The 21266-nt window shown below is 33.0% G+C and overlaps 1 protein-coding gene across 2 annotated transcripts; it reads right to left on the bottom strand.

Annotated features, from left to right (window-relative positions):
* Positions 1-2953: 2953 nt before the first annotated feature.
* Positions 2954-20525, bottom strand: LOC148599535 (uncharacterized). Of its 2 annotated transcripts, none has more exons than XM_088558529.1 (14): positions 20436-20525; positions 18794-18823; positions 17737-17769; positions 17281-17328; positions 16267-16332; positions 13446-13508; positions 13086-13136; positions 12361-12420; positions 8221-8307; positions 7295-7366; positions 5070-5123; positions 4443-4606; positions 3886-4011; positions 2954-3070 (listed from the first exon to the last, which is right to left on the bottom strand). In XM_088558529.1, the coding sequence occupies exons 1-14, from the start codon at positions 20458-20460 to the stop codon at positions 2972-2974; spliced, it is 978 nt and encodes a 325-aa protein (XP_088414655.1). In that variant the 5' UTR covers positions 20461-20525; the 3' UTR covers positions 2954-2971. The 2 variants fall into 2 exon arrangements, with proteins under 2 accessions (XP_088414655.1, XP_088414654.1); XM_088558528.1 differs by having other exon boundaries at positions 20388-20482.
* Positions 20526-21266: the final 741 nt, after the last annotated feature.

Here is a 21266-nt window from a genome sequence, read left to right as displayed (position 1 = left end):
ACCCGCTTAGGATGCTACGCGTAGCCATATATTCTTCCTTGCTGATGAGAGTAGAAATGCGAATGTCCTGAAACTACTGCAAAACGGCGAAGAATGCAAAACTGCATATCATTAAAATTAAACTTATCCTAATGATGTGGAAGAAATCATTCACGCTGTATCAAATGAGACTTGTCCACAAAGTGATATATAACTACTTAATGTTGACTGTTTTATGTGTCTAAGTCAGCAAACAATGACTTGTTTAGGTATACAGGTCAAAACGAAGTATCTCAACGACTTATCGAGGGTTCCAGACATCATTGAACATGTACACATTTCAATTTGGCTCCGAACAATAAATGTCCATACGGACAACTTTGTAAGTTTGCTCTCAAATGTTACAGGTGTTTTGGAGATCACCCATTGTCAAACTGTAAGAAGAGGTGAGGATTTATATGCTCTTGGAGTAACACCAATAAATGTTGATATGGTTGAAAAATCTCTGGGTGCTTGTCCAATAAAAAAAAAATATAATAGGATTAAAGTTTGGTTTTAAACTGCATTAGTCTGGGCCTCGTCTTCCATTAATAGGCAAAAATGCAAAGTGTTATTGACAATGTACAATTAGTCAGAGATAAGATAAATAAAGAGATTACGGCAGTTCATTTCGCATATTATATAGCCTCTCTAATATTTGGCCCGCCCCATTGTCCGATTTGTTACAGTATATTGCATTTCTTTCAATAAGAGGTTATGCCTTTTCCACAGTCATAAGTGGGATCAGTACTTGCCATAAACTTAAAGGTTAGCAAGACAATTCGCAGTAATTAAACATATCCCTTGAAGGATATAAAAGAAACAAAATATTCCTAAACCTGATATTCGTATGCCCATATCAGTTGACTTACTTGAAAAACTGATTCGGTCCCTCTCCAAGGTGTGTAAATCTAATTGCGAGTCTGCTTTATTTTCTTCGGCTTTAGTCTATGATTTTTGGCTTGCTCCGAGTAGGCGAGATTGCAACTAACTATAAGTACGATGTTGGCAGCCATGTCATCCATGTGTCAGATGTCTGTTTTTCGGGTCCTGATGAAGAGGTCCTTTACCTTTCCATAAAGAGCTCCAAAACGGACCAAATCGGTACTTCCACAACACTAGTTACAAACCAACAGGTAGACAAAAGCTATCTGCCCCATCACATTGCTAAAACCTTTCTTGCAATCCGGCAATTCTCATTTTAAATACAAATCTGTTCATTCATTACGATGGACCAAGTTTAACCCATTATCAATTTTCGTCTATCTTACAAAAAGCAATGTCTTTTTCCAGTATTGTAGGGCATTCCAAGTCACGTTCTTTTTGATTTGGAGGTGCAAGTGAGGTCAAAAGATTAGGCATTGACGATAAAAAAAAAAACAAAAAAAAAAAAAAAAAAAAACTAGAAAAAGACTTAACCTTAGAGTTAAGAACTTTAGTAATGAGTTTCAAAGGTTGAGTAGTAAGATATTGTAATATTAAAAAAAAGAAAGATATATATACCTTTCTGACGGAACTCACTTGTCAAAGCTTGGGGATAAAATTTATCGAAATAATTTACAAAGTGCGTTTGAAAGGTTTGTTGAAGCAGATGGTCCTCTTGTATTTCCACCTTTGTAATCCTATTGATACATATATAAGCAGGATATAAATGTTTTTGTTTAGCAGTGAGTGAGTTAGTATCACTCATTTGGCGGGATGAGGCAAGATGAAGAAGGAGTGGATCATGTCCCTATATCGTATGTTTGCAAATATAAGTTAGTATAGGGTACTTCTGTGTTTTCCTACAGAGAATTGTGGTTTCATATGAATGTACCATGCAGGTGGACCGGGTTCCTGAATTGTTCCCAGACCGGATCTCAGGCGTTCTACTTCTTTAATAAGTGTATAGCATACCAAAGAGGTCTTGGGGGAATATTTGAAACGAATTTGGGTCGATGGTCTACTACGTCTCTCTATTGTATGTTTTACGTAGAGGATTTTAGTTTTTACTGACAACCAGTAATACACGGGCAAGCCACTGTATGCGCGGCGGTCCGTTATCTTCACCTCACTTTATCCTGCCTGCACAAATAACATGAACTGTGACCATTACATCCACTATATACATGTATCGTTAGTATTTATTATATTATTTCATATAATTACTCACGTCAAGAAAGTGAAATATAATGTAACATTCACAATTGTATTTATGATGTACCTAGAAGTACTTGTATATGTATGCATTAGTAAGATGCAGACAAGTTAAGTAGCACTCCAGCTAAGAATCATGCAAAATGTGATTCATTGGTAAAAAAAGTCTACATATTTTTATTTTTGATATTTTGTTATAAATTGTCATAGTAAACAGAAATTAACATTTAGTTTTTCATATAACCCATGTTTTTAAGAGATAAGAATTTTATAGAATGCACTGTAGATTTCAAAATAAAGGGAAATAACTCTATAAAGGACACTCAAATACAATAGAATCTATTGGATTTTCAATTTGGATTACCTCCTAAGAGCAGGCAGATTTGAATGAATAAGTACACATTTCATAGTATAGACCCATAAAACAACAAAAAACAAAAATATGTAGCTTTGTTTAGGTGTATCACATTTTTTACATTATGCATGATTCTTCCAAACACAACTACTTAATATTTAACTGTATAGTTTTGGTCGTGCTGGTTCATGTGTCGAGTCTTTGATTTAGTACCATAAGATCAATACTAAGTTGAATCAAAATGGTGATTTAGGAGTAACATATGCACTTCATAGCAGCACATCTCAACACATATGGAAGGAACCTGACGAGCCTGACGGTTCAGACAAGAATCGCCCACAAAATCTATAAAAAAAGTATAGAAGACAGCCTTAAAAAGTCTCAAATAAAGTATATGTTCCATAATCCCTACACATTTAATAGATTTATTCAAACAGAACAAAATTATTTTTCAGCCTCAATTTATTGTGTTTTTTGAATGATGAAATATTGTTCAGCTTCAGGAGACGTCTTGGTCACGTGCTTAATGTGTAAGTTGCTTTGGCAGTCTTCTGTGATAATCTATAAAGAGTAATCAAGGGAACCAATGTTAATGGTTACAGCGGTATCAAAAGATGTAATCCAGGCACAAATACCAGACATGGAAAACAGACATATACAACAAAGAACATAAAGTAACTAATATCATACATACAAAGTAACAAAAGCAAATGAGCAACTCGGACTCCACTAAAAACTGGGAGCATGGACCAGGTGCGCGGCTAGGGTAAGCGTCCTCTGCTTATCATAAAGAAATTAACTTTTTATAATTGAATGAGGTTAAATTTTGTATATTGAAATATGACATATACATATATAATATAAAGCATACTGTGCTATCAATAAATACAAATAACTTATCCTATTAAACTAGAAGTGACATTGCATTTACCTTTCTACTATTATCTCATAACCATTAAAAACAAAAACAAAACACCCCAAAACAAAAACCCACAAAAAAAAAAAAAAACTACAAAAAAAAAGCAAAAAGTAAAAAAAATAAAAACAAAACGATTCTAATTTATTTGAGTGCTATTATTCCCAGATTTTCTCAAAGGCTGGCTTAGAATTTAAAAAAAAATTTTATATGTCTATTGCTAGGAAGGTCTGAATATTACTGGCATAACAACCGTCCAGCACCCGTCCACAGTTAAACATTTCCAAACATTTATTTCATTCTCATATTTATTATGTTTGCTTAAGCTTTTATCATTATGATTTTTGGTGACATAATTTTCTATGAGGACTCGATGGACATCATGAACATATGCAAGCAGAATCTATCAAAACTAACAAACAGACACGATGTATAATTGGAAATAAAGGAATATTAATACCTTGTAATAATCGTTCTCACACCCGATAAATACTCCTGCACTATCGTGTGTATCGAAAACAATCTTGCTACCAGAATATTTGGCAACTGCTGTGTAATGTGGGAGGCTAGAACAATGGTCTTTTACCTAAAATATAGATGGAAGGTCAAACTGCGGTGTTCTGACATTGTATGAACGTATTTATTTTTCAAATGTACCGTTTTTTCCGCCCCGAATTCTTCTTTAACCGAAACAGAACTAAAACACAATTGAAAACGCAATGGTTCATTTGAACTTACAAGACTTTTCTTATTTTCTTATGTTCAGTCTTAAAAGCAAAATGTAATGAGTGAACAATATTTTGACTTGAATTTACCTTTCAAAGTAAATCATATTCGTGCGTTTCCCGGATGTCAATTTCAATGTCGTCATCATGATCTCGAAGCCCAGATTACTTTTAGCTTAGTCTTGTTTGTATGTCCAATAATTTTCTTATTTAATACACGTTAAACAGAGAAACTACAAATGAAACTTCTTGCTGTTGAACGAATTGTCTCGGTATAAAAAGTAGCACATACCTTACCACCTGGAGTGGTGGCTAGAATGTCTATATGTTTAACACCACAGGCTTCTTCTACAAACGAAAGGGAAGTACTAAATCCACCACTTCCAGGGCAATTTCCTATTCCAACAGCTTGATTAAAAGCAACCCCTGTCAGTGATTTTACAGGGTCACACGAAACTGAAATTAGATTTTACTAGAAACAATTTTACATGTATTTTAATAACGACATGGATAAATTGAGCATATGTGAGGATAAAGAAGATAAAGAGAAAGATATACATGTGTATATTTGTAGTTCTTCTCAAGCCTTTAACATGAAAACCTATATGACATATCTATCTTAAACTTTTACTGAAGCCTAATAAATTGTTCGCACTTACGAAAATATGAACAAACAAATTTTGATGAACTTAAAATAAGATTTACCAAGAGGTTGAAACTGACAGGCATACAAAATCGCGTTTTTGTAAACCCCAAAGCGTAAAGGAAGATTGAAATGACAATATTTGAGATATAGCCGAAGCTTGAGAAAGCGATTTATTGTTATGCAAGTCATATTTGTTCAGATACATGAGGTATTTCAACTTTACCAGATAAAATATTTAAACTTAAAGGAATTTTGACAGCAAGGAAACATTACCAGTCGTCAAATGGTTGGTGGCAGTGGATTTCAAAGTCGTTGATATAACTGGAGCTGAAATAGCAAACTTGAAATATTATCTTTTATTTTTTAAATCAATTAAATTAATTCCATTAAAAAAACTTAAAAAAACACCATCTTATTACATAGTGTGAAAACCAATAATTAATGTTGACTATATGAATAATAAAAACCTTTTGACGCAAGACAAAATATTATAACATTGACTCTCATACAGTAGATTAATTTAAATATGACGCCACACAAAAAACTAAAGAACTAGAAAATGAACTTCTCCAAAGAACAGGGAGTGGTGTCAGGCGCTCCGTAAGGGTAGGAATGCCCTGCTTCCCCAGCGGCATCCGCCATATTGCAAGTGAGTATAATCCAGTAGAAATCTAGCAACAATGATGCAGTTCGACGACACGTGTCAAATACTATTGACACAAAGGCGAAGTCGTCTAAATTAACTAATAACCATGTTGTAAGTTCAGTAGATTTACTTTGAAATACAGTCGAACTTCACTCGCTCAAACTTGGATAGCTCGAACAACAGGAATTTCTCGAACACAATTCAAAGTACCAAAATTTTCTCGTATATAATCAATAGAAATAACCTTGGATTTCTCGAACACTCGAACTGACTAGTCGGTCCGTTCGGTAAAACATCTTAGAGAATAACCCTCAGAACTCGAAGTCGTCAGCAATTTTGTCAGCTTGGTTAATAATAGGTGTGAAAAACTGAAACCCTATCATTAATCAGTGTCATTTTAGTTAATTACAGGGAAAATTCAAGTCATCACTAATTAGGTAGTTTTGATCTTTAATATAACACTGATTGAAGTTCGAGAATGTTCCGAAGTCGGTATGATAAAAGCATGAAAGAAAAATCGGATGAAAGCAAATTATTGACTAATGAACTCGAACTCTGAACGTTTTTAAAAGCGAAAACAGCATTTTTACTGGCCACAAATCTACATATTCTTCCGAAAGCGAACGAAAAAGATCCACGAACTAACACAACTTCGTAGGAAGTAGGCAATTTCTAACGATAAAGTCGAACTCGGAGCGGCACCGGCAAAAATCCGGAAATATACGCACTTCAATTTCTGGAAATCCCGAAAACTCGAACACATTTCAATGGTCCCTTGGAGTTCGAGCTACCGAGGTTTGACTGTAGTAGACATTTCGGTATGCGTACAAAACAAAGTTATAATCCAGATTATACAAAATAATCTGGTGTGCTCAAAGAAAACCAGTTAATCAGAACCAAACAAAATTACAATTGAATGCCATCTTTGTGACAGTAGAGTGAACTCAAAACGTGATATGCAAACAAGACACCATTTGTAAAAAAGTACCAATTTAGAAATTTAACTTCCGTCCTCGTTAACAACGTTGCGTCATCGCAATGGCCTCGTAAATTGCTTATTGACCAATGAGAAATGTCATGAAAAATAGCAATCCCATAATGCAATGCAGTTTCTGAATCGGTCCATTAAAAAGTGTTCAGTCTTTCATGGTGACAGGAACGGTGTAAAAGGAAAAAGGGGAACAATAAATTCACCCAACTTGATGAATACTATAGATATAACAAAATGGGAAAATAATAGAAATGTTATGTGGAATAACACCAATAAACAAATATTTACTTATTAAAGTTATACACCACGTACATATCCTGTTGATATTGGTGTTGTGCAAACAAACTACATATCTTTTAATTCGACCAATAATTTAGATAACTATTTAATTTTCAGATAAATGATAACTCATTAAATGTCATTATTGAGAAAAGCATGATATTTAAACGACACAATCTGCTGATAAATGCCTTGTTTCTTTTCATACTTAATATGGTGTCTGTATTTTTCACCCACTGAATGTGTAATTCTATGTTAATCATAATATTTACCTTTTGAAAAAAAAAACAACATTTATTTACGCAACCAAATCAGCACGTTGATTTTGCCTCTAACTACCAGTCAAATAAATCTTTTTAGAAAAAAGAAAACAATCAAATATTCCTTCCCCCAAAAACCATCAAATGTAAGTTTCGGTGGAAATATGACCAGAATATATTTTGCTTTGACTGTCTGGTTTCCCGCTTACAATGATTTATTCCTTTCGTGTCTGGCTTTGCTGACATCAATTCAGTAGATATTTACTGCCTTTGAACCTAAATTTTCACCTAGCTCTAAAATGGCTTTATGATAATACTTTACCTTGACTGGTATGTGCCGTTTGATCGGTTTTTCTGGTACATGTACAGGTGTTTGAGTCATGATTCTTAAAGGCTAAAGTAATGAAAAGAATGAAGCTTACTCTATTAGTGATGGTGAGGAATGTTTAACTTATACAGTATAATTGCTACACAGCGCAATCGGCACATCTTGGGGAAAGTTTGTAATATCCATTCTCTACGCATAATTTCCCTTGCAATAGATAAATTTTCCATACTATAAAACTAGTCAAACTCCATCCCAGACATCCTGTTCAGATTCATTTATTTGTTTTCAACCAGAACAGTTCTAATATGTTAATGTTTTAATTTCGGAGAGATATAAGTACAAAGGTACTTGTTTTAAAATGTACTAGAATTCATGCTTTAAACTCAAAATCAAATTGAAAATAAATTTCATTTCAGTGGCTATAAATAAATTGCTGCCATTAAGTCGATTCATGTTGTCAATGATTATATTTAAAATTACCAAATTTGGTATTTTGTGAACTATTTGTAAAACAAAAAAGAAATTCTACTAAGTCAGCAGAAATCGTGGGTGTCTTCCCTCGACCCATTTTTCACCAAATCTGTATTTTTTTCTTTTAGCTTACTATTAAGTACAGTTAATCTTTGACAATGTATATTTCTGTCGTTAAAATTTGAAGTTTTTGAGTTCAGACGATCCGTATACCCATGTAAGACGCACTCTTGTTGCAATTTTTTCTAATCAAATCCAAACCAGCGCATTAATGACATTACAGGAGTTTTGCGATTTTGCGTTGTACAGTCGCAATGAAAATAATGGGATACGGTAGATTTTAACTCGTTGACTGTAAAATGCCGATTTGTGCTTGACCTTTTACTTGGAGTTACTTTAACAGTGTTCAATCAGAAAAGAAAATAAAACAAAAAACAAAAAATACTTACCACCAGTAAGTCTTTCCAAAATATCCCAGTTACAACGAGAACCCGAAGAACGACTATGGACTGGTATTGAATAGTAATTGTTCCAAACTGCAAAAAGACAATTAGTCAAAGCAAGTGATTTGCATATCAATTGAATTAACTAGTTTGTTAATCAGGTATATATTTTATTTCAACTTGTGTTTGTTAATATTTCGATGAAAATTTTATATAGTATACTTCAAAATGCAGTATTTTAGCATGTTGTGTAAGAAAACCCTATTAAACCATAACAATAAGAAAATAATGATTTACCATGACCATCCCCGTTAGCGTTAGGATGACGATCAACGTATTGATTGCTTTTTATACGCTTTTCAATATCGTTTTCATCTTTATTGCAGTTAATACCACATAGCCTGGAACTTTGACAAAATACGAAACTATATTCCCGAATTTTGAAAGTTAGTGTAAACCGCACGATCAATTTTCCTCGACTGTTATAAGGATGGATTAGTCACATTGCATAAGAGCAATCATCATTATTGCATTAATTTATTTTTACAGAGAACGACTGCTCATTGACATTTCTCGACGTTTCGCGACGTAGACATTCTTATTCAATAGTACAATAATGACAAAACACGCGTTTTGCAAATTGAATTTCAAGACCTATGCATTAACTTTGTTTCTTCATTTATTTGACTTTATTTATACTATATACATTCTCTCACAAAACGGTTTAATGTGTAGAATTTGGTCGCTCTATCAATAGGTCGGATTACGTTTTAAGTAGATATCTTTGTAAGAATTATGCAAAATCTGAAAAATGTGATACACCTAAAATAATGCTATATATTTTTATTTTTGTAATTAAGTTGTTTTATGGGTCTATACTATGAAATGTGTAATTATTCACTCAAATCTCTCTGCTCCTAGGAGATAATCCACATTGAAAATCCAGTAGATTCTATTGTATTTGAGTGTCACTGACAGAGTTATCCCCCTTAAGTTTGAAATCTACAGTGCATTCTATATAATTTTTATCTCTTTAGACCATAAGTTTATATGATAAACCACATGTTAATTTCTGTTTACTATGACATTTCAAACAAAATATCAAAAATAAAAATATGTAGGCTTTTAATCCATGAATCACATTTTGCACGATCCTTAGCTGGAGTGCTACTTACTACAATCTCGTACATGCTTGCAAACAGCTACCAGTGTTACTGTTTTGATTGAATGACTTTGTGTTTGTGAATTTGTGTTTTATATATTTAATGATGATATTTGCAAAGCATATCAGTAAAATGTAAAGTAAAAGTAATTTGAATTGAAAATACCAGTGCAGTGTACCTACCGAGATTATCCGTTCTAGCACCCAGCAGATACGGTAATGTTTAGAAAAAATAAACAAGGTCACTCTCCATGAGCTACAGTAAAGTACATACCTCAAAAGTTTCAATTTAGTGAGATTTATATTTTTTTTTCATCTTCTTTCCAATTGTTGTAGTTTTAATAGAATTTGTATAGGGTGCATGTCTTAGAATGGCGATAATGGTAATATTTCAAAATTTGAAGTGAACACTTTATATGCAAGTTTTACATATGATTCTACAGGTGGGGTGAAATGCGACAGACATGATTTAAATTATCAACTGTTTTACTTTTTTATCAGATTGCTTTTTTTTTGGTGGGGGTGGGTGGGAAGAAAAGAAATAAGTAGTAATCCAGATAAGAAACGTGCAAAGGGCGACGTAACATATGTGTTTTATCTTTGCAATATGTTCTAAACAGATGGTCTGAAAACAAATTATTCATTATAAAGGGGCACGTTTGGCAAAAAATTTTCCCATATTGTTTTCCTTTATAAGCAAGTAAATTTTATTTCCATGACCGGGGTCAATTGAAAACAGGCTTACAGTGGCAGACGTTCGTTTCTCCTCTTACTATTCACTGCAGACGAGCCTTTCGAAATTGTAGAAAATTACTCAAATCATACGCCATTTGACAATCGGATGACGTTGCATAAAATCAATCACTTTGTCAGAGTTCGAATTTTCTGAGAAGGCTGGCTGCAGCGTCTAGAATGAGTTTCGAACGTCAGACGCTTTATCAGAGCTTGTGTCAATTAACGCTTTTATGACTGTAGGATATGATGAAGGACTATAACGAACAAGTTATAAAGAAAACACCATTGTAACCTTTTTATGCATGAATCACTTATTTTGCATGAGTGTTACAAAAATATTCACAAAAGGGGACGTTCCTATGATTTTGGTAAAAACATTTTATATTCTTTACAAAAGCGTGTACTACTGCTATTATATTGTGTAAATTAATTACAATTTATCCCGGTAATAAAGACATTTCTCTGAAGTTTGGTTTTATATCCATACAAAATCACGAGCTTTTCTTTTTTTTTTTTTTTTTTCAAAATTTCGTTTGAACGATGTGCATTTTTATAATATAGTTATTATTTTTTTGAAGTAACAATAACACGAATATACATTTGAAAACAATATTTTAGTTTAGAAATATAGTTGTGAGAATTTTATTCCTTGCATGCTAAATAATAAGATTGCGCACAACAAGCGATTCCTTTGCGTCATGCTTGAGCCTATTGAGGCCATAGAAAGAGACACGTGGAGTATTTCAAAATGCGGTTGTTCTTGAATATGAAAGTTTGAAACTACGCAGACTTTTTGTATCGCACTAGAACTCTAACAAATATGCTTCTGGAGCAAGGTTGTGTTGCTACAAGATTGAAGTCATCACTACAGAAGTGTTATGGTCGTTATCATGAACTCGTGGATCGGTATGGTGTATCCATCAGCACCATGATAACTGATTTATTCAACGGGTCATAGTTTTCCTTCCCTCGTTTGTCTACCCCGAACTTGACTTTTTATGAGCAACTCGGCGGGTGTTTCTTGAAAAGCAGTGGACGCTTACCCTACCGGTGCACCTGGTCCATGCTCCCAGTTTTTAGTGGAGTCCGAGTTGCTCATTTACTTTTGTTACTTGGTATGTATGATTTTAGTTACTTTATGTTCTTTGTTGTGTATGTCTGTTTTCCATGTCTGGTCTTTGTCCCTGGATTACATTCTTTTAATTACCGCTATAACCTTGGTTCCCTTGATTACTCTTTGAAATGTTATTTAATACAAGGTAATATAAAATTTATTAACGATCGGCCTCTTCCACCCCTCCATTTTAGAATGACTGTAATATCATCGAGTGGAATTACTAAGAGTTTTGACACGAAACAAGATCCCCGTACAAGAACATACCAGTAAATTATATGTGTTTTTCATTTTTCAAAGCGCTGTGTGCCAGTCTCTGTACATTTGTACATTGGGAATGAATCTAATATGAATCTGCAATTAAGTGAACCAATAAGATTGGGCTTCCCGTCATTAAATTACAAATCTGATACACGCCCTTTTGTCCCTTGTGAAGAAACTATATACTTTTTTGGCTAACATCTATCAACAGGCATCATCTTAATATGAGTGGCCGTCCATGTCATTGGCACTATAATATACGCGTATATTGTCAGAATGTACCCGTTATATACACATTAATAAAATATGTCACTTTCATATCATATGTTTTTATATCGTTACTTTATACCCGTATACATACGCAGCATACGCGTATTTGCTTGTTATAGCATAATTTTGCCCCACCAATGAGAGTTACTGTTTTAAACGGACACAAATTGTACCGATGATTTCATTGATTACGAATTCGCTTGCTAGTAAAAACAGCAGCTACAAAATATGTGCTAGGATAGAAATAGAGATTCTAACAAAGTAGCATTGACTACTGTTCATGCCAAACCTGGCAATAACGAAACTTTTCATTAGTTTTCAAAGACCAACATTGTAAAGATAAACTGGTCATTGATAAAAAGAGGGAAACGTATATTATAAACACGAATATATACCCTATGATTTTGTCATTTTACGCTTATATCGTGATAATATACGCGTATATCATCGCGCTACTGACATTAATGGTCACTCGTATCTTGAGCATGTTTTAATGATCATAACCACGTTGCTGTAGAGATATTATCACTTACAAGAAATGAAGCAAGTCTTCAATTTTTTTTTCTCCTGTTTCATCAATTATCTTGTAACAACTACAACTTACGGAAATGATGAGTAGAACACTGGGGTCTGTTGTTGTTGGCCGTATAATGGTTAAGAATTGCTGAAATAGAACTGAATATATTTCATATATCTGTAAGTATTAGCCAACTTAAAGCATGATGCAGCGCTAACTCTACATTTTCATTTTTATCGAGAAAACAAGATCCGTGTTCTGATATGTACACATATAAACCAAACGTTTTATTGGCTTGAGATTGTAGTATGTATGATGTGATATCTGTGAATAATTTAATTTTGGAAGTAACTTCTCTTCTGATTAGTTGACATTACTTCGATTATCACATCAAAGACGTTATTTTAGCTTTTTATTGTGACGTCAGATAGCGTTGTTTGTTGATTTACTTTCATTTTGTATCAAATTCTAATTTTGAATTAAAAGTTAAATTACATCGAATGATTGTATATTTTTTGATCTTTTTGAAATAACATTAATGCATGTAGTGAACACTTGAATGTTAGTTACTACGTGAGTCATTTATTGTGCAATCCATGATCGAGGTTATTCCTTTATAGATAAAAAAATATCACAGTCATTCCTCCGAATTTTATATGAAAATCTAACAGTAACTCAAATTCGATTCAATTGAAAAAAAAAAAAAAAATATTTCGTCTTACATGGTATTAATATGTGAAACTAACAAATTTTGTTATTAAAAAGCTATTCAAATAATTGCTTATTTGTTTCTACTATGAATAATATCTCACAATGATAATGCCTTTCGCAATTGTCGTAATAGTGCCCTGGAGCTGGAATTGCTGCAAAATATTTTTAAAGTTTTGAAATATCATTGCAAGCACTGACATATTTTATTAACCATTTCTAAAAAAATGCAACATATCTATCTTATCGAATGCAAATGTTATGTTTATTCACCAAGTACATGAACTTAACATATTGTTATAAGATAGCCGCATTAAATTATCATGCATTTACGGTTCGTAATACGATGTATCAGAATACATCTTTGTCAGGTGAAAGGTTTATTGTGCTAAATATTTCTGTGTAAATCTCGAAACTGTATCCATGCGTGATAAAATAGTAGTGTATTTGTAATTCATACTCACACAGGTGGTTAAAATGGCCATGGCATACACATTGATTGCTACCGACACCGCTTCCAACTATTTCTGTAATATGTAACATTAAAATGAATATTGTAAAAGCCATGAGATTAGTTGAATCCCATACTGAATACAGTGTCACAGATATTTTACTTAAATAGTCATCAACATAAATGAAATTTATTTTAAGATAAATCTTAAAGCTGCATTAGCTGTCATTTTCGTATTTCTTTTATTCTGTTGAAATATACATTTACTTTGAAGTATTTCTACTGCATTGTACTTTGCCTATAAAATTTCATTTGATATCCACAAATTAATTAAATGCATGAAATAGGTGTCGATATATTTATTGTCTTGCAAGACAAAAAATCGACCTAGATAACTTCGTATGCATGTGACTTCTGGTGATCTTAATCCGCGCATATGCTGTAAGGGTCGCTTCTTTAATAACAAATCTGATTGCAAAGCGATAGTGGTTATTCAACGATTAGAAGACCCACGGACAGAAGCCGTAAAAGAAAACATGGTCATCATTTATTTGAAAACTAATCAAGAAATAGATGAAATGAAATGAAAACAAGACACGTGCTTACCTATGTATCCGTTATTATTATTTTTTTCAACCAAGTTTGAAGTGTTTTTAACCCAGGTGAATGTGTGGTCGGCAATTTTTCCAAGTAATGGCGAAAATTAATTAGATCAGAGCTATCGATCTTCTCTGATTATAAAAACGTTGTTTTCACAATATTCTGTAGGCATTATTGACATTTATTCTTCAATTGCATTACAACAAACTTATTTCTTTGAATCAGCAAAATTCAGTTGAATCAAAACTGAAGAAATTTGGCAGCTAATACAGCTTTGAATGAGACGAAACAAAAAGTCATTCAAATTATGTAAGTGGCAAACTATAACAATATTTTTTATAATACAATATAATATTGTTGGATAAACTAAACTCGAGTTATTAACAATAGGATAATTGGAAAGAGTGAATAACCAAAATATGATCAATGCCAAAGAACGCATAGATTTAACGAGTGTGTGGAACTTAAAGCGTTCTTGGCACAAGTCATGATAATCAATTGATTTTCGTATTTGTTATAAAGCTTTCCTCTATTATTCGTTGCTATTTTCATCATTCATTTTTAATTTTGTGAAGGGTGGATTGATATTCGTGTTGTGAGGTTTTATGACATAAATTATCACGTGTTTTACTAATGTAACTTAATGTACATTTTCAATTGGTATCTCCGCCTCACTTCTTTCATTATTATCTTCTTTTTTACAGATAATATAAAAAGAATTGCATAAAAGTATTTCCGTCGATTTATTATTTAGTTAATAGCAAATCTTGGAACGAAGCTTGCGCCACCGTAGAATATCAAATAAAATTAAAAATGTATTTGAGATACAGTGGAATAGGAATTAAAACATAACCGGAAAACTGGAAAGAATTTCATCCTAATTTACACATGAACAACTGCCTATACAAATGTAGTAGTGGAGAATAGTAATTGAATTAAGCGATTGGTCATTTAATTACACTTGAACGAAGTAAATAATTTTTGCTCATTATTTGGTCGAAGAGGCATGCGTGACATTCTTAAATACGTCAGAAATCTACTGGTCTCGACCTGACAGTTAGCACCTGCTTATCACAATTCATACGTTATGCCAAAGCTGGCCGAAACTACGCAGACAATTTGTATCGGGCTAGAATTCTAAGAAATATGCTTCTGGAACAGGGTTATGTTGCTACAAGATTGAAGTCATCACTACAGAATTTTTATAGTCGTCATCATGAACTCGTGGATCTTTATAGTGTATCCATCTGCGCCAAGAAAACGTGTCATAGTTTTTCCTTTCCTCGTTTGTCTACCCCGGACTTGACTTTTTACGACCAACTCGGCGGGTGTTTCTAGAAAAGTAGAGGACGCTTACCCTGCCGGTGCACTTGGTCCATGCTCCCAGTTTGTAGTGGAGTCTGAGTTGCTCATTTACCTTTGTTACTTTGTATTCATGATTTAGTTACTTCATGTTCTTTGTTGTAATGGTCTGTTTTCTGGTCTTTGTCTCTGGATTACATTCTTTTGATTACTATTTTAACCGTGGTTCCCTTGATTATTCTTGTATCGTATTAGAAACCGTGAAACATTTGTAAGGTATATCTTGAGAGATACTGGTTTGACTACCAAATTTTTATACTGACCAGGACGATGACACAAATTTTCTTCAATTATTACACAAACACTACGGAAGATAAGATGTATTGAGTAGATCAATTCTATTTAAAATCGCACACTCGTGATATTAAAGAAAACCTATGACGAAATAAATAAATATCAACAAAGAATAGAAAATAATCATTATTTTCCATTTTTCTGTGCCTTAGGATGCCAACGCAGTTAGATGTGAAATAACAACAACAACAAAAATCAACAACAAAAAAAACCAAATAACTTACAGAACCAAACACACAAAAACACATATGCAGGATATATAGTTGTGGTAACAAACCTCCATTTCATAATGCGCGGACTTGGTGTTCAAAATTGGAACCAGAGTTTTGATGTCATATATCCTCTATACACCAATATTTCTGACCAAATAGATGTAAGGCCCTTACGGTACATCACATCATCGATTAATACAATATTTTGTTTAATGCAAGTATGCTTACATATCTTTGATACACTCTAAAATAGTATTGACATTGGCACATTGAATACATTAATTGTTATGTCAGACCTCTTAAATATTTGTTTAAGTTAATCTTGATTTGGACTATAAACCAACGTTAAAATAGCGTGTTACGTACGACGAATATGAGACGCTACATTCTGTCTACAATGGGGATGGGCAACGTTGTGGAGCTTGTTAAGTGCTGAAATGTAAAATGTGAAATGTAAAACGTGAAATGTAAAATGTGAAATGAAGCACAATAATTTCACAAAAAACAAAAACAAAACAAAACAACAACAAAAAATATTCATTCATACCTATGCTGGTATTATCACAATGTATTTAATACCATTTCATCAAAAGAGTCGACTTTGCAAGCAACTTCTAGGACTCCAACGATACTGTTTGTTGTTGTTTGTTGGGGTTTAACGCCCGAGCAGCAATATGTCAGCTATATTCAGGTAATGAACATGAAAGGGATGATGAAATGAACATGAAATGATGATGATGAAATGAAAAAAGGGATCGGACACAAGGATAATAGGGTCGAGAAATTTTGATTGCCACAAGAGAAAAGAGGAGGATGGGTAGGGTTGGGCAATTTAGCCTCCCGTGGCGGAGCGCAAAGGTTCCTACTCCTATCGAATACCACAGCAGGGTTCTTTAACGTGCAAGGAACGTGGCATCTCCCAACATGGTGCACCACTATGGTTTGCGGTCAGGTTTTTCGTATTATAGCTTGACAACCCCAGCATGTAACACACCAGGGGTACCTCATTCCACCACCTGGGGCACACTTCCCAGTTGCTCTGTGGGCAGAGCGCCTTGTCCCCGGCTAGGGTTCTGAGCACTATTTAGTCCTCTTTTACGACAAGCTTAGTGCTGCTGCAGGCCAATTCTTTTGACACCCGGACCTGCACGGGGCCCAACGATACTGAGTTTTTCTCCGACCACATAATGAAGATGAAGTTGATCAAAGATACATAACTGATGCGAATGTAGAACAATCCATGTCTTTCAAAACTGACTTAAAACACGTTTATAATATAAAAAAATATGCAAATGAATTGTTGTTTCTGTTGAAGTCAGCTCCTAATTAATTGGACAGATTGGTCAAGAACATCAATATGTCTAGCATTACTTCTCTTACCTTCAATGTCGGTCATACAAGGATTGCGTTTGAGATCATCCTGTATAGCTGAATATAAAAATACAGAACCATTCATAAAATAATTTAATATAAGTAATTTGGAATAATCACATGATATGATCATTTAACCATGTAAATATTAGAACATTACACGATCTTTTGTACTCTACACCGATGCATTCGAAAAAATAAATGTTCTCATCAAGCAAGCATAAACGACAAGATATTTCCCTATAGTTAACATGTATGATAGTTTCATGAGATTTTGGACGTTAGAGTAAAAAAAATGCCTGTTTCATTTATAAAAATTAAATTCAAATAGCGTAATTAAGTAAACTTTAACTTGAAGGATGTCGTCTAAATATGTGTTTGGACGGTTTACATGACATATTACAAATAAAACAAATAAAAATAAAAAACGTCAACTGCATTTCTATGAACTTTTGTACATCTTACCTTTGTAGGAAGATTGACTTGTGCAATCATCAGCTGAATAAAATATTGAATTTAAAATAAACAAGATAACATGGATTCCGTCATCAACTTTTTAATGATTTCATGATTGATTACAGTTTAATACCTGGCATATTTCTGGTGCATCTGCATTTAGGTAATAAATTTTGATCTATCGACAAAACCCGACCTTGTACTAAGCCGAATCGGAATTTCAATGTGCAAGATTATAAATGAAACGGCCTATGGAAAAAGAAACATATATGGCGAACGAAAAAATTACTTCAATCGTATAACCTTTACAAAAATATTAAATACTAAAAGAGATCACCAAAAGGTCTTCAATAAGTGAAGACACACCTTTAAAAGATCCCGTCAACAGAAGATAATATAATCCACGGTAACAGAAGGAAGACACTTTGTAAAATAAACTAAAATGTCTAATGACGACACCAATATCAATTATCAATACTTCAAACACTCTTGACATTAGGGCGAAATCATTCATTTCGAACCAAGTAATATGCAGCAAACAACTTGGGTATAATGAAAAAAAAGGAACATAAAAAATTAGATAAAATTCATCACAATACACCATGCGTACTTTATGAAGATTCGAGTGGAAATAAAAAGAACATATTCCAAAGATAAAGAATAAATAGGGAACACTGACACACACAACAAAGTACGCTAAATAACAGAAAATTAAAAAAAATAACACGTACAAAGAAACACAAATAAATGACCAAACCCGACCCTCCCCCCCCCCCAAAAAAAACCTGTAAGCATGGACCAGGTGCACCGGTAGGATAAGCAAAATATACCAGCTGTGCAGGATTTTGTTATTGATTATTTTTCCTATGATGAAAACAAGTTGATTTGACCCAATCAAACAGATATTTTCACAGTTGAGATGACTACGACTCACATAAAATATTATTTAATTTCCGTTTACAAAACATATACTGTAAAACATATAGAGAAGCAATTATTCAGATTAAACTCTGTTATTTTACACTGTGTAACAATTCCTTTAGTAATACGCAAACAAAATATTTACCTTTGATGACTTCGAAGGAGATTGCGATAACTAAAATAAAATGTATACAAGACATAAACCAATGTTTCTGATAAATTCATGTATAATTACGTAAAAAAGGTGCATGAAGCAGAAGAACTTGAAACATAAACAACAACAGCAACAATGAAAATTAACTTACTTGATAAACAAAGACAAACTACTTAAGATGTAAATATCAATACATGAAAATAATTCTCGTCTTTGAATTTTATTAACCTGGTATAAAAAAAAAAATACATGAAATTAATTTTTGCAACACAAATTCCGACATGAATGTTCATAATAAAATACATTTGACCTTGAACTAAAATTATTTTCTCCAAAGTATTTAAACAAAAAGTAATTACAAATAGAAATCCAGCTATTACTTCACTACCCGCCAAAATCAATAATTCGCAAGTGTAAAATATACCATTAGTTTTAACGCTTTTTATGATCATTAATTGTTTTATTGGATGTTACAATCAAAAGTACATTGTACTTATACATCCTTTGGTAAAATAAACTACGCCATCAATAAGTTATCACAATTTACTTAAATCGTCAACGAAATGAAAGAAATGAAATTGGCTTTTTTTTTAAAGAAACGTCATAACTCATTTTTACACTGAAAAAATCCGCGCAACCGTTTGAGTGATTTTTGCTGAATCAAAACTTGGGTTGATAAAAGAAGATATATATCAATTAAGTTGTCTACTTTTAATGTTAACAGATTCATTTTATTTTCATTCTGTTCACTAAAGCAATTTTGATAAAGAAGGTAAAACTTAAGCATGCATTAACTTCATCTGTCGCTAAATCTCTTCAGCACTTGCATGTGGAGTTTTCATTTCACAACTCATACCTTTTGCCAGTATTGTCGAAACTACCCAGATTTTGTGTACCACACTAGACTTCTTAAAGTAAGTTGTTACCGTTGGATTATGTTATTTTTATTACCATTTCAATCTGGTTTCCCTTCATATCTCTTCGAAATAACCTTGGGAATTTCCGATGAATAATTAATATGCATTAAACAACGATGCTTCGAGAGCAGATGATTTCTTTTGTACGACCGTTTGATATTGTTGATTTTAGAATAATTTCTATTTGATAGTCAAGATAAAATGTTTGCAAACAAGGTGTCTGATAAAAAGTGATTGAATTGCCCATAATGAGCTTGCATTTTAAGATATTCAGAAAGATCAATCCAACTTATGAAATGAGGTTGAAGCTGAATGGTTGAAAACTCATACAGAAACTGACCCTTAAAAGAAATATTAAGATATAGACCTAGACATCTGATTTCATATGTTTAATTTGGAATGAACAAAGAGTTATCTGCCCTTGAACTCTTCATTTACGGTGCATCTCAATGAAATTGTAACTCAATTTACCAAAATGATATGGACAATTTTGTCTTTTTCCTTGATTCTAATGGTGAAAATAGACAATAGAAAATAGTGGTATTTTTCACAGCATGTTTCAGCAAATGCCTGATTCATACAGCGACTGACACTTATAAGAAATATTTAAGATAATAACCAAGACATTTAACTTGATATTGTAATTTATAATGAATTGACAGACCTACCGAAAATTACGTGAATGTTATCCATGATAGTCCTTAAAAGTGACCTACCGAAAATTATGTGAATGTAATCCATATTTGTCCGTAAAGTGACCTACAGTTTAGGTTCTTATCTGTCGTGACTGCTCGAAATCGTAGCAGATAATGCATTTACACATCAAATAGGACAAGATATTTATTTAAAGTAAAAATTTCTTTCATAAGCCGTATAAATTTGGAAATGCCAGTTTGGCCAATTACTGTTTGCAACTTAAAGGCAGTGACTGCTCGTCCAGACAAAAAACAAAACAAAACAAAACAAAAAAAAGGACGTTATATGTGGGAAAGGGCAATAATTTTAAATGTTAATCATGAACAAATGAACAAAATACCAATTAAAATCACGATGGTAATTTAGCGTTTTGTTTGGAGTAGTCAAGGGAACCACGGTTCTATCGGAAATCAAAAGAATGTAATCCAGGGACAAGGACCAGACAAGGAATACAGACAAACACAACAAAGAGCAGAAAGTAACTGAAATAATACATACAAAGTAACAACGAAGTAAATGAGCAACTCGGACTCAATCAAAAAATGGGAGCAGGGAACAGGTGCACCGGCAGGGTAAGCATCTTCTGCTATTGTAAAATGTTGAAATATTGGATCAAATTGTTGAATACTAACATCTGCGTATTGAATAGTCTTTATATACTATAATTTATTTTCATAAAAATAAATAATAAATTGAATTGGCTATATGTAAAGATTCGTTGTATCACTATGAATGCATGAAACAGATTGTTGAAAATGTGGATAGTTTGTATCCTGAATTCGAGCAGCGTGTTGTTGATAATTTGTTGTGAAGCATGTGCTTTTTCACTCGTCAACTAAATGTCTTCTTAT

Source organism: Perna viridis, chromosome 13, assembly GCF_037379345.1.
Source record: "Perna viridis isolate PV_CMFRI_1.1 ecotype Kerala chromosome 13, ASM3737934v1, whole genome shotgun sequence".
Classification (NCBI taxonomy): Eukaryota; Metazoa; Mollusca; class Bivalvia; order Mytilida; family Mytilidae; genus Perna; species Perna viridis.
The sequence above is the reverse complement of the archived record's forward strand: the minus strand, read 5'-3'. Positions and strand labels throughout refer to the sequence as shown.